A 14,694-nucleotide genomic window follows, 5' to 3' on the forward strand; every position below is an offset into this window, starting at 1 on the left:
GAGATTGTGAACAATCATGATAAGATCTTCAGGTTCAGTATAGTTATCTGTCTGTGTAAACATTTAATCTCTCACTGCAGGTCTAAGACCTGGTTTTCTCTATTCTTATTAATGATGATGATTGTGTCAGTGAAGCTCTTCATAGTGAATGCTTGATCTGCAGTAAATATCAATTGTTGTTTGACTTCTGTCTCAGTCTGTCACTGTGTACACAAGGTCTCAATTTCATTTAGAATTCTCATACACATACAGAGCTTTGATTCTGGTTCAGTGATCTCAGCTGCTTTTCTTACTGCTTTGAGTAAACTCTCTAAGAGGTTCTGCATATCTTTCAGTTCAGATAGCAAAGAAGAATATTGTTCATATTGACTGAAGAAGATATTCATTTCAGTAATTTCTCATTGATTATATGATATCTATTGTTATATCACTATATTATTATATCACTATATTATTATATCACTATATTATTATATGATTGCTATTGTTATCATACAACTCTGATGATGATCACTCTCTCTTTTTATTCTTCTTTTAGATAGAGAGTGAACTTCTTTGAATCTCATTCACTGCTCTCATCTTCTTTCTCACATCTCATCTGTTTGTGTATCATACATGGCATTCACCTGAGTGTGAAGTTTTCCCTCAATAAGTGAAGCAGCATCAATTGAATACTCTTTCACTGACTGCTCTTTATACACTATCTTTTGAGATGTTCTAAAACCACACTGATATGATAACTATGAATCACTTTGTAGATGAAATTATCATGCTCTGAAGAAGTCTGTGCTTCTCACCGGTTTTTAAACATGCTATCAGATGTGATTCAAAGGTTGCTTGAGTCAGTGTATGATTACAGGTGTATGCTGGCTTCTTATATACTGTACACTAAATTAATTGATGGCCGCTATGGCCTCTTTACATTCGTAAGCAAGTTCGGAAGCGGCCGCGTTATTATCCGGTGGTCGTACGTTCTTCCGAACCACACATCAGAATGTGTATTGAATGCCAGATATTGCAGAGATCTGATACCAGATTGATAGAATTGTAGAATAAATTCTGCTATGTATGCAATCAGTTTCTTATCATTATTCATAAAATCAATGTTCTTCTTCATAGAAGTGAATGTAAAATGACAGTCATTCATTGAGAACTTCTTCAGAAGATTCCTTACAAAGAGAGGTTGAGTCAATGTTAATGAAGTTAAATCTCTATCAATCTTCATTCTCAGATAGTAGTTGAAATCCCCTACATTGTTGATCTCATAATTAGTGGTGATTCCAGCTTTGGCCCAGTTCAGATCATTGATTTTCAGGCTGTAGAGACAGATATTATTCACATAGATAATTATATAGACCTGTCTTTCATCATGAATAAATAGTTCAGCATCATAGAGACTGACACAGAAGCCTGAGTGCAATAGCATCTTTCACAGCTTCTCATATCATAAGAGTGCTGCTTGCTTAAGACTGTAGAGTCTCTGCATCAACTCACATACAAGATCATCACAGTCTTCATGGGATTCTGTGAGTTGATTCATATATATCTGTTCATTGACAGGCAGTTGAGTGTTCAAAAAAGCAGTCATTATATCAATCTGCAAAACATATCATCCTCAGGATGCTGAGATTGCTATAAGAGCTTGAGAGATGAATACAGAGATGACAGATGCAAAGATTCTTGAATAATTGACTCTCTTCTGTTAAAGATTTCCGCAGACAACTCAGCAGGTCTTATAGTGAATAACCTCACTCATATTATTGAACTTTTTATCAAATACTCATTGATTATAAAGAACACTCATTTGTAGTATTCTCTCTATCAGTTGTCAGACCTCTATTTATTTCAAATGATTGATCTCTTTAATGCAGGTCTTATAATAATATTTCCATTTCATGGAAGCTTTGACACATGTGAGGTTTTTCAGGATCAGAAGTGCAGTGATCTCAGAATTGATAAGTAGGTCTTCAAGACTGTCTCTCACTGAAGATTTCCTCACTATAGTGATATCTCTTATAGATGTCAGAGGATCATCAGATTCAACTGTGAGTTTCAGAGAGTTCAGTGTATTCTGCACTAAAAAGATAGATATTCTCACAGAGATATCATAGTCAATCCATCAATTATTAGTGAGTATGAGAAATAATGAACACTCAGGTTGGATTTTCTCATCAATGAACAGATCATCAATTAATGAATCAGAAATCACTGTAATTTCTTAACAGACTGCAGTGAGTAGGCCTGATATCACTGAAGGAATTGCTGCAGCTGCTTTACAGACTGCATTTAGTAGAATCTTCAGATTGTGTGTTGTCAGTATTGATGAATCAGCAAGATGAAGATTCTTCTGAAAGATGATGTCTTTTGATATGTATAAATACCTGTTGAAGGAATTCATCAATCTATAATTGATAAAACTATCATATCTCACAAAAATCAACTCTTTGAAGTGAGAGACTATCTTATTGATGAGCTTGAAGACTATCTTTAAGAATGCTTTGCAACTTCATCAGTGAATGTCACATGCAGAAGATAGAGCTTCAAGTCAGGTCTCATACAGTGTAATCAGCTTTGTATTTTCAGAGCTCTTATACAATATTGTTGAGGTTGATATAAGGTTAAGGAGCTCTGTGACTGTAATAACTGTCTCATCTCACATTTTTTCAGAAGCTGAAGAGTCTATTAATAGTGATTGAAACTTCTCAATGATCAAAATGATTGATTGTTTGAATACTTCATCTTGCTGTGAAGTATGAGAAGAAGTTGACTCTCACTTTATTTCTTCACTGAGTATATATGCTATGACTGCATTCAAATTCAATTCTTCATGATCTGAGTGAATGATTGCAATATCACATCTCAGCAGATTCTTGATAAATTGATTGAAGATCTGTAGATATCTCAATATCTCATTCTTACATTTCAATAGAAATATTCACCTCATTCAGATGACATCATCTGTTATCATCATTGCAAGCTTCTTGTCAGTGTAAGATAATATATCATTCTCAGTTTCAAGAGTCTCATCATCACTGAATATATTCACTCAAATCTTCAAGGCCTTGCAGATAGCATGATGTGATGTGAAATTCTTATAGAAAGTGCATTTCTGTTTAGTCTTAACACATGTGAAACAGAATGATAATTTTTTCAGGCTGATAATGACAATATCAAATCGCGGGTCCCTGATCATTTTTAATATACTATTTTTACTGATATGATCAAGTTGATGATGTCACTCATCTATCAGAAGCTGTTTTAAAAGAACTGCAGATAATCAAGATGAAGATGAGATAATAAAGAAATCAGTATCTGAATTCTTAGAGTTGATTAACTGTTCAACCTTCTCACAGCTGAAAGATCTCAAAAACCCTGTATTCAGATTGTAATCTGTTGAGATTGTCTTTGATTTCAAAATGACCACATATGTCACTGCTTTATACATCGAGTCATTCATTACATCATGAAATGTCAGTGAACTGTTGAATAGAATGTAAATATTATTGTGAGACAGATTGACATAGAAGATATCACTGTTGATAGATGACAGAAACTCAAAGTAGTTCTCAGCATTAACTTGCATATCACAGTGAATATAGCTCTTGTGCTTCATAAGTTCTGTGAAGATCAGATTTGCAGATAGTTCTGACATGTAGTATATATAATTGAATTCTATCAATCTTTCACTCACTGAGATGAACACAGTGTTAACACTCTGAACCTTCAGAATGATCTTATTAGCCACTTGAACTGTTGAATTATTGATTGCTATAAGTTTTAAAAATCATGATCTATCACTTGCTATGTGGCATCCGGCGCCACTATCTCATATAGTGAGGGAATCCTTGTGAGATTTCACAAAACAGGCTGGCATATTGATAACCTCTGCAAGATTTGTCATCTGAAAGGTCTCTGATTCATCTGTAATAAATAGTTAAGTTCTACTCTCACTATTATTCTTCTTTTCTTTGAATTTCTTTATTCTCACAGCGTTGTAGATTCTTCAATTATCTGAAGCACTGTCTGAATTGATTAGTCAACAGATGTCAAAGTGAGATCTCTCATATTCAGAACATGTAGGTGAATTGCCTGATCTCTGATGATTTCCGAAGCCCTCTAAAGTATTACTACAATCACATTCATTACAGCCTTCACGGGCCGAATTCAATGTATTGTTGTTGTTGTTAGAGTTGATAGGCATTGTGATCATTGTAGCTGTTATAGCTGTTGTAGCAGTGATAGCTGCAGAATCTGTATTCTGTAGATTCTTTTTATCTTTTGAAGAATCAAGTCATGAACAGATCTTCTTTATGAGAAGATCAACATTCAATATCACTGCTGTGAATTTAAAATCCTGTATCTTCTCAATCTTCTTCTGAACATAATTTCTTCAATTGTTGAGTAGAACTGAGTAAAAGGTATTAAATATTCATGCATCTGAGAGAAAAGCATGCATCATCTTCAATTTTGTAATGATGAACTGAAACTTATTAAAGAATATGTATAGATTGATGATGTGTGTATTATCAAGTGACATGAATTCCAGAACTGTCTCACAGTGTAACTGTATTTTTAAAATAGAGTATTTCTGTTCAATTGCATTTCATAGAGTATAAGTGATTCAATTTTCATTATATTTGAAGAAACATGATCTGACACCTGTACTCAATAAGTTTGAAATGAATATGTAGAGTTATCAGTTTCTGATATCTCAGAATAATGCTCATTTATCATCTCTTTGTAGAGAATTCTGAGACTGTCATTTCTCTATTATATATTAACACTGTATATTAATCAGTTTTGATTTCATAAAGATACTTCATGTGATGTAATTGAATATATCAGTTAGACTGTTTAATCTCACAGTATTCTTGATATCTTTCTTGAATTGAAAGATTATCTTATCAACACAGCTATCTGATTTATAAAGGTTGAATTTCAACCTTTCACTGAGATTAAGATCTCATGTAACTGTACAGACTGTTAAGATAATAACAGAATAATTATTAACATTCTGTAATCAATCTGTAGAGAATCTCTGTTGACAGAGTTTTTTCAGTTGTAGTTCAAGTTCTAGAACTCTATATCTCTTCTTCTTCATCTCAAATGTTATCTTAAGATGTTTTATCTATTGATCTGATATTGTCTTGTCTGAACAGTAAATATCTGAATATTCATTATTCTTATTAAGAGAATTAGTATTAAGCTATTAAGTAGATCAGAGAGCCAGCCTGATCATATCAGAAGCTGTATTCAAATCAGCTTTGAATTAAGAGAGTGTTTCAGAGTATTTATCAATGAAGCTTTTAAAAGCTTCAGAAGAATGTTCACTGACAGAGTATAAGTGTAAAGAATTATCATCATTAACTATAACTGACTCAGTGAAAAGAATACAAGATTGTGAATGTGTATATGAGTGAGATTATATTGAATTCATCATCTTGATATTCATTTATCAGATCCTTGTTAATATTATTCTCTTTTTCTTACTTTTTTACAAATGTGATGCATTTTCTGCAAGTCTCTTTTTAAGTGAGCAGTAGTATTATTAATTATCAAGATCTCAAACATATCAATACTGATAGAATAAGACAATTTTAACTTCTGATGAGCATATCAAATGAAGCAGTAGTTAAAATAATGATTATATTGACAAGGAATCCGGAATTGGCAGTGTTTTTGCACAAAACAGGTCTCATAACCTGTGGAAGGTGTAAAGCTTGTGTGATTGAAAGGTTGCTAGCTTGTGGAAAGTTATATGGTGGAAGGATTAGTAAGCCAGATCACGTGACCTGACACAATGCCAATAACAATACCAATATCGAAAATGCCGTGGATCCGGAGGTCAGATTTCACAAGACCATAACCATACTCATACCCATAACCCTGTGGTGTCAATGATATCGCGGGTATAACCATAACCATAATCAAAACCATAACCCCGTGACATCAACGATATCATGGATATAACCATAACCTGTGGTGTCAACGATGTCACGGACATAACCATAACCATAACCGCCAATATCAACACCAAAACGATGGAGATACCGATAACCATGATACCGATAACCATGATACCCGGGCTGTTGAATGCCCATATGATAACCCAGGGTAAAGATGATACCCCATGATAACCATGATAGCCCACGATAACCAGGCCAGCGAGTGCCTATATGATAACCATGATAACCCACGATAACCAGGCCACCGAGTGCCTAACTATATGATAACCATGATAACCCACGATAACCAGGCCACCGAGTGTGCCTATATGATAACAACGATAACAATAACAATAAAATGACAAAAATATGAGAAATGAGACCCCGCAGTGTTCGGATGACTGGGGGGGGTAATACAGATACAGAAAGGACGGATTTGGGCGTTTTTTCTTGCATATTCGCGTATATTTGCATGTATGGAGCTAGTCCTTATGAGAAAACTAGACTCTACTTTGTGTAATTAATTATTATTGCAGATTTGAATGATTTGAGTGCTTTTGTGGCTGCGTGGGCTAGATGGCCGGCGCAGAATGGGGGGGTGTTGTTATCTCAGCGGGCTCAGACCCTCTGGCTCGGTTTGAACGGGTTGCAGCATTATTATTAACTAATCCGGCATGACACTAACCTACTTTTGATACAAGTCATGTGCTCAGAGCAATCCTCACCAGAGGGTCTGAGAAGAAACAGTTCCATCTTCAATGAAGATTCCTGAGATTTATAAGGATTTTTCAGATTCTTTAACTTTGACTTTCTATTACTATATACTCACATATCTTTGAGATTTGAAAATCACCTTAGCTTATAGCTAAAGAGAAGAAGAATAGAAATATTTCTTTAATATTTCAAAAAAATCTATATTTAAGATAGATATATACTCTTGAAAATGATCATATTTTTTGATCTCAGAATTTCTAAGAGCTTTTTTTTGTATGAGAAATTGAATTAAAATTCCTGTGTTCAAAAACACACTGATCAACTTTGAGATGATACTTCTATTCTAAGAACTTGAGATATGAATATAAAAATCAGATACATCATAAGAACATTGTTATTCTAAGGTTCTAAGATGATACAGAAATGATGAATCTATGAAGTTGAGTTGAAATTCTCTTTCATACTCAGAGTACTGAGTAAATCATTTCTGTGTTGCTAATAATCAGAAACTGTTTCTTCTCAGATGCTTTATAAGATATTATCACTCACATGACCTGATTTTACTATTTGGGTTAGCTTATTGCTTATTTGAGGTTAGCTCATGACATAATCATCAATCCAGTGTTAAAACAGCAATGAATATCTGGAGAAGCGTCTGAGCTTGCTGAGATAAGAGTGTTGAAGGTTCTCCACTGACCCTCACCCACGTGACCCACACATATATTAGTTGCCGCTAGCACTAGAATAATCAACCAAGTTCAACCTCTTCTACAATTATTTTCAATCTCTCTTGTAATCAAAATTTTAAGAGAGATTAATGTCTGTGACATCTGAATAATTACAGCTTAGTTTCTTAGCATTAATCAAAACTTTTGAGAGAATTCTCTGTAGTGGCTGTGTGATTGCAGCTCAGTAATAAGAGTATTTATTCTTCAGTCTACCTCTGAATCTCTTCTCTTCACTTCTCAAGAGTTTCATTTTGTTTCAGAAACAACATCTCAATGAAAATAACCATGCAAGCCCTTCCGAATGAACTCATTCTGCATGTTATAAGATGCCTCATCCCATCCTCACCTCCTGTGGTCTTCAAGCCTCAACACCCAGTGACTAAGAGTCTGCTCAATCTCACACTAGTGTCCCATATCACATCCGGTGCTGCAAAACATCTTCTCCTGAGGCACTGTCTATATCTAGACTCTGAAGAGCGTCTTGCAAAGCTTATGTCTCTGAGACAGCAGTCATCAGTGGACCTCAACGCTGCAGGGCCAGAGGGACTGTTTCTAGCCCCCTTCCCGGCGCAGAACCTCAATTGTCCCAGTATTGTGCACAATGTTAGCCTACTGCTATCCGACATTAGCGGGACACTTGCTCGCCTCGTTATCAACCTGCCCCTGCGTTTCCTCTACCCGGAAGAGGACAAGAACCTCTTACGGCCGATCTTGCGGGAGGCCTTTTCCCACTTGACAGCTTTGGAAGAGTTCTGTTCAATGCAAGATGAGCTCTACCTGGACACAGCATTAGAGCGACGCGGGCCACAACCGGAGGTATGGCAGGCATGGCCACGACTGCGGTACCTTGCGCTATACAACCCCTGCGTCGATTCAGCTAGATTCGTCGCGGGTATCAAGTGTTGTTCCAACCTGACCCACCTCGTCCTTACGCGGCCAGATGGGATATTCAATGATGTTGCCGACGACCAGGATGGTTTGGGACCCCTGCCACGGCTGGAGCAGGTTATCATCGTCAATACTGAGCGGGGTTTTAGTCGCGATCGGAGGTTCCACGACGACGAGGGGACTGCGCCGGACGATACACTCTTGAGGGGATTAAAGAGTGGATGGTTGAGTAATAATCAAGTTGGTCGGGCTAGCGCGGAGATGTCTGAGTCTGACTACTTTTGTGTTGCAGCCGAAGTACCTATCCCTCCTGATCTGGTGGGGGAGGATGATAGTGATATCCTAGCATGCCAGGGGTGGGTTGGCAGCCGCGCACTGAGTGGAACATTGTGGGATGAGTCGGGCACTCCATTTCTTGACTGGCCGGAGTCATGATGCGTTGCGTCTGGTTTTCAATGTCAACATAGCTATTCCACATCGATAGTTTTGTACCTGCCATTCTCAGGTTATAATGTAGAGAAGAGAGCAGAGAGCACTACGCGGTGATTTGAAGCCTGAATTCATTCAAAAGTGTCACTGACACAACATAACCTCATAGATGGGCATCTTTAGATTAGCCACATAGCTAAGCAAACTGCCAAAATCGGCCACATGTGTGTCCCTATATAGGGAAAGCTATCGAGGGTGGAAGAATGTATTGTACAAGCTAGATGCCGATTATGTGGAATACAATGAATGGAAGGGCGGAAGTGTACTGAATGAGGCTTTGACTTGTGTTCAACAGAGCTCATCTGTCTACAGTTGAGTGGTTCAATTTGTCTCTTTCATCACATTCATGTATCACACTTGAAAAAGCTAATCCCAATTTCACCCCACCTGGTGTGCTCTAGCTGTGCTCTATTGTCGTGGGATGAAACAGAGGCCTGACCTCAAATTGAAGACTTCTTCTAACCTTCAAAATACAGATGATGATCATTGAGATGAGAACCATAACTGGTAAATCTATTATAGCAGTCAAATATTAGAACAAAAGCATAATTTCATCTCCTGACACTCTTATCTTCATACTTCTGAACTCTGACTCATTGCATTCATATTCTGATTCATCCTCCACTCCCCCTCTCCCTCTGCAGCCCCAACAAATTCCTCTCGCTTCCAAATCTCCACTGCGGCCTTGCACTGCTCCAACACCTCCTCTCCAGCCCTCCATGCAGGTGCTCTATGTCCCGCGCTCACTGCAATGGCAATTGACTCCTCTGCAACACCCACCTCACCCAGCCGATGTGAGATACTGATGCCCTGTAGCTTGTATTTAGCCACTGCATTGCGGGCGATTTTCTCCAGCGTGCGCAGGGCTAGGGGAGTGTAGCTGATGTATGTGAGGCGGGCAATGGGGTGGTTGTCAAAGGTTGAGCGGGTGGTGCCGAGGAAGAGAATGTTGGCACCCGCGTGCGGGGAGCGAACATGAATGATGCTCCTGGTTGGATTGAGAGGGCTGTAGGTTAATTCAAGATGAATGTTCGCGTCGGGGATATGGCGGGTCTGTGGGTAATTTGCTGGATTGAGATGAGCGGGAAGAGCTTCAGAGGAGGCCTCGGGGTTGAGATGGTGTTCTTGAGATTGTGATGTTGTTGAGTTTGACATGATTGATGCTTGATATCCGGACTCGGCTGGATGAGAGAAGAGAAGGGGATCATTAGGCGAAATTCCTGATGGCGATGAAAGTTGCCAGATGTGGTCTAGTTAGTCTAGGTACGGCAGGCTATAGAGACATTTAAGTCAAATGACTTTTTTCATGTTTTTCTGCTAAAATTACTTAATTTCACTTATAGACACATGAATAGAAATTTATATAAAAGTTTATCTGTAAGCAGAAATATCTCATTTCATTTTAACTAAGTAAAAAATAAAAAAAAATTAAATTAAATTAAAAAATTTTCAAAAAATATTTAAAATTTATAAACTATTAATAAAAAAAAAAGTTATCTGATAATATAATGTAATCAACTACTCAACATCTGCTTATACTTAATACCTGTCATTTTATCATTATAATAATGAAATATTTTCAATAATATCTTAATAACACAATTAGATTTTAAGATGATATATTATATAATGAAAATATATATAGAAAATTACATATAAAAATATACAGCTAATTCTGTAGATGTTTATTAAACTTAATAACTCACTCAGAACATGAAATCTTAAATGAAGATAGATTCAGTGAGTAAGCAGTTATTAAATCAGTAGAGATTGTAATATTATCAGATTTCTTCAGTAGTGAATTCATAAGAACTTTAACAGAGCTCTGAAAACATAATTTAGTTACTTTTTATCAAATCAAGAGTCTACTTTTCTGATTAGAAAGATGATTTTTGAATTCTTCAATCTTTTACTTATTTTACTATGATTGCTGCTATATAATAGCTTGTTCTTTCTTCTCTTTTTACTCTTAAGTCTTTCTCATATCTCTAAGCTTCTTTTCAATCTGCTGTTGAGCAGGTCTTACAGTTTTATTCATATCTTTTTACTACTTTACTATCTAATAAACTGTCTCTCACTTTATTCTCTTCTTCATAATATCTATCTTCTTCTATTTCTTAAGAATAGTATGTTATAACTTGATATTCTTCTTATAAGTCTACTCATTCTTTTTAACAGCTTTAAAAGTTATTATTTTCTCATGTATAATCTATATCTTTACTGATGAAAAGAACTGTGTTAATAATAAATTTAAAGAATCTAGTAATCTCATTACTCTGTTATACTTATAATATCTTTTCTCTTAATTAAGAGCTTACTGTATCTGTTCATTCTCTATTAGAAGAATCTCTTTATTAAGAGTAAGATTGTCTCTTACACAGATCACTCAGTTGAGATTACTAAATATTTAATACTGTTACTACTTAACTTACTTCATCAATTTCTGTATATTAATAATAGAAGTAGAGATTCTTAATCAATATTATATATCTAAGAGAGTATAAGACTGTATTATAAGCTTTTTAAGAACTTATTCTGAATTGAATAAATATAGATCAGTAGTAGTGAATGTGAATATAATATTTAAAGATATAACTGTCTTCTTTTATACAGTATTGAATAGCTATTAAAAAGACCTCTTTATAGTATACATAAATCTCATTTCAGTTTTCATCTGTTCATTCAGTTAATTGAAGTATAATTTACTCAATAATTCAAATATTTCAATAGCTAGTAACTGTAATCAGTGTATAGAATGAAGAGAAAAGATAGTAAATAAAATTTAATAATAATCTATATAATTGATGAATATTATATTAGTATAAGAGAAGTGACTATTTAATATAAGAAGTCTATATTTATATTCTACTTTCTTTTTTATAAGAGATTCAAAGATCTTCTTTAATCATATTAATTCATATTCATCATTACTTTATTTATTTTCTGAAGTAGTAAAGTAGATCTGATTTTTTTCACAATTAAAATTATTCAGTTAAATATCTTACATATTTTTTAATTCTTCTTAATATATAAGAGTAGATGAGAGTGAAGTTTCATCTGCATAAATTGAGATAAGTAGTATTATAAATTCTTAACTGCTATTCTAGCTGACATCTATTATATGATCTGATTTAAGTGCAGTAATCAATATAATATATTTAAGAATGTGAATGAGTTCTTATTATTATTATTATTCTTTAATTATAGATGTATGCAGTCAGAGACTATGACATCTACCTGAGAACTTTAGTTCTCAGGGTTTTTCCTATATCTATAAAGTCAACTATTATACATTACCAATTTCAGATATGTAAAATCAGAAAATTCCAGCTCAGAATACAAAAACCGTTTATAAATTGCAGTATTTCAACACCTTCTGATACTTTGAAATCATTTGAAAATATCATGACAAAGGAAAAGAGAACATAGCCTTAAAGATAGACATATTAAATAGATAGATAGAAAAGAACAGAAAAGAATAAGTACAGTAAAGAGAGACTATAATAAAACAAATTATTAAAAGATAGTGTATAGCTGTTTTAACAGACTATATCTAATCAATTTTCATCTCTTCATATTCAGATGCTTCTGAATTCAGTCATTTTCTTATAGCTGCTTGAGTTTCTGATAGAAAGTCTATTAAGTGTTTAATTCCTGTCTCAGTTGAGAATAAGAACCTCATATTTAATTGAGTTAAATTATACTTCTTCTTCAATCTGACTCTGAGACTATTGTATAATACACAATGTATTACAATATACTTAGAATTTTCATTTACATTGCAGAATGAGCATTCTGTTGAATCAAATCTATCATCAAATCTTTGTATATAGGATTTGAAATACCCATGTCCTAGTTTCAGCTGAATTATAGATGAGAATATTTTCTTTTTACATTTAATTGAACAAGATTGCCACTTTGATTTTATCTCAAATCTTGAATAATGTATGCTCTTCTTTTGTTTCTGCCAGCTTTCATTTCACTTGTTTAAACAAGATTCTTTTATCTTTCTCTTTATGAAAGATCAGAACACTGTTTTTTAAATAGATCTGCTTAATTCTGAACTTCTTTTTGCTGCTGAATCAGTCAATTCATTATCATGAATATTCATATGAGCAGGAACTCAGTGTAGATGAATTATCAGTTTTGATACTCTTCTCTTTTGAATTTTCATAACAGAATTTAAAATCAGTTCAAGATTTATTTGATCATTATGAATCTGACTATTTTTAAGTCTTTTCAAAGCAGCTTGACTATCAGAGAATATTTATATCTCTTTCAACCTATTTTCTCTTTTATAAGATATTATCTTAATAAGTTTGAAAGCTTTTACTATTGCAAATAGTTCAGCATCAAAGACTTCAGATTCACAGCTCAAATTTCAGTAATCTGAGATGAAATTGATATCATCTTCAGTATAAGCAATGCCTGCATCTAATCTGTTTAAACTCTCATTTTTTGAGCCATCTGAGTAAACCAGAATAGAATCTTTTATATTAATTGTAGAGATCTTCTTCAAATGCTGTTCATATTCTCTCTCTTTAGATAGTTAACTTATTTATAAGTCTATGAGAGATTTCAGCTTTTCTCTTCAGAGAGATATCTTCTCATGATTAATTTTCTCAACATTTAATAAAGAAAATTGATTTTTAATCAGTGAATATAATCTGTACAGTTGAGAGAGTATTTTCTTTGAAGAATTATTCACATTTCAATCAAGAAATCTATTTCAATTCAGTTCATTTTCTGAGTTGATTGATAAAAATAAAGAAGAGACTCTTTCTCTGATTATATGATTTAAGCTCATCTTCATGACTCTCAGAGCATAGTTCATGCAGGCCTTTTAAAATTAAGAAGTAGAAGATGAAATTGAAGCTTTAATTTTCATTGCTTTAATAGAAGATGATTTGAATACTCTCAGATTTCTTCTCAAAGATCTGTTTTGCAGACTTTGAAAGAGTTCAGTGAAATTATCTTGATTATTTCATCAAACTTGAACTTCATAATCAGCTACTGAGGTAATACAGGCTATGTATAACTGTCTCATAGCCTGAAAGAATAGACCTCTTTCAGTATTTAATAGTCTGATTACACTATTCAGTAGTCTCTCTGCCTTGATGATTTTTTGTTGAATATGATATTTAAAATTCAACTTGAAGTTTAACCATACTTCTAGTTCTTTGATATTCAAACTGAGTTTAATCTCTTTATTCAAAAGAGTTAGACTTAGTGCTTTCTCATTGATGTGAATAAGTTCTAATAGAAATTCTTTCTCATCAAAGTTGTAAATATTTACAGATTCAATATTATATTAAGTGATTTTTATCTATAACTATAAATTAATTAGTAAGAAGTAAAAAATCAGTAGAAGAAAGAAATTATTAGAAGAAAGAAATCTATTATAAGATTAAAATAATGCTTGAAATATATTAAATTGTCTACAATCTTGTGTTTTTAATTGATATTTTAAATATAGAGTGACTTGATTATATTCTTATAATACTGACAGAATTGTGACACTCAGTTAATTTTAATAGATGTTTTTAGAATCTCAATAACAAGATTATGAAGAATTTGAGATATGCAAGGGAAACTGCAATCTGTTAATTAATTAATATGAAAAAGAAGTCATTCTTCTTATGAATCTGTGAGATTTTTGCAGTGAATAGAGCTTGCTTTCTTTCTTGATGTTTGAACAGCTCTATAACACTGTGATAATGTATATCAACTGATTCCATATTTTTTAGCAGTCTCAGTGTAATTAGAAATCAATTGTGTATTCAAATTATCAATTGCTGCTTGTATAACTGCTTCATAGTGCATGTTGTGAGTGTTTAAAGATCAATGAAAAAATGAAGATTGGGCGGGCGTTGGGTGTACGCGGGCGTTGAGTGGTTGATTACGTTAAAAATTTAATTATATTAATTAGT

General features: G+C 33.9%; 2 protein-coding genes across 2 annotated transcripts; one reads left to right on the forward strand and one right to left on the reverse strand.

The window, feature by feature from the left end:
• The first annotated feature begins 7,427 nt into the window (after positions 1-7,427).
• Positions 7,428-9,997, forward strand: BDBG_06806 (uncharacterized protein). Its single transcript, XM_002622642.2, has one exon. It carries the CDS (start codon positions 7,661-7,663, stop codon positions 8,708-8,710), a length of 1,050 nt encoding a protein of 349 aa, XP_002622688.2. The 5' UTR covers positions 7,428-7,660; the 3' UTR covers positions 8,711-9,997.
• BDBG_06807 (molybdopterin synthase catalytic subunit) lies at positions 9,248-9,919 on the reverse strand (the record flags this gene model as incomplete). The annotated part of the gene is made up of 2 exons (XM_002622643.1): positions 9,248-9,277; positions 9,344-9,919. The coding sequence occupies 2 exons, from the start codon at positions 9,917-9,919 to the stop codon at positions 9,248-9,250; spliced, it is 606 nt and encodes a 201-aa protein (XP_002622689.1).
• Positions 9,998-14,694: the final 4,697 nt, after the last annotated feature.

Source organism: Blastomyces gilchristii (genome assembly GCF_000003855.2).
Source record: "Blastomyces gilchristii SLH14081 genomic scaffold supercont1.16, whole genome shotgun sequence".
In the NCBI taxonomy this organism is placed as follows: Eukaryota; Fungi; Ascomycota; class Eurotiomycetes; order Onygenales; family Ajellomycetaceae; genus Blastomyces; species Blastomyces gilchristii.

What these genes read in the sequence shown, in the direction of transcription:
- BDBG_06806 (XM_002622642.2), top strand. Translation starts at nt 7,661, where the DNA reads ATGAAAATAACCATGCAAGCCCTTCCGAATGAACTCATTCTGCATGTT.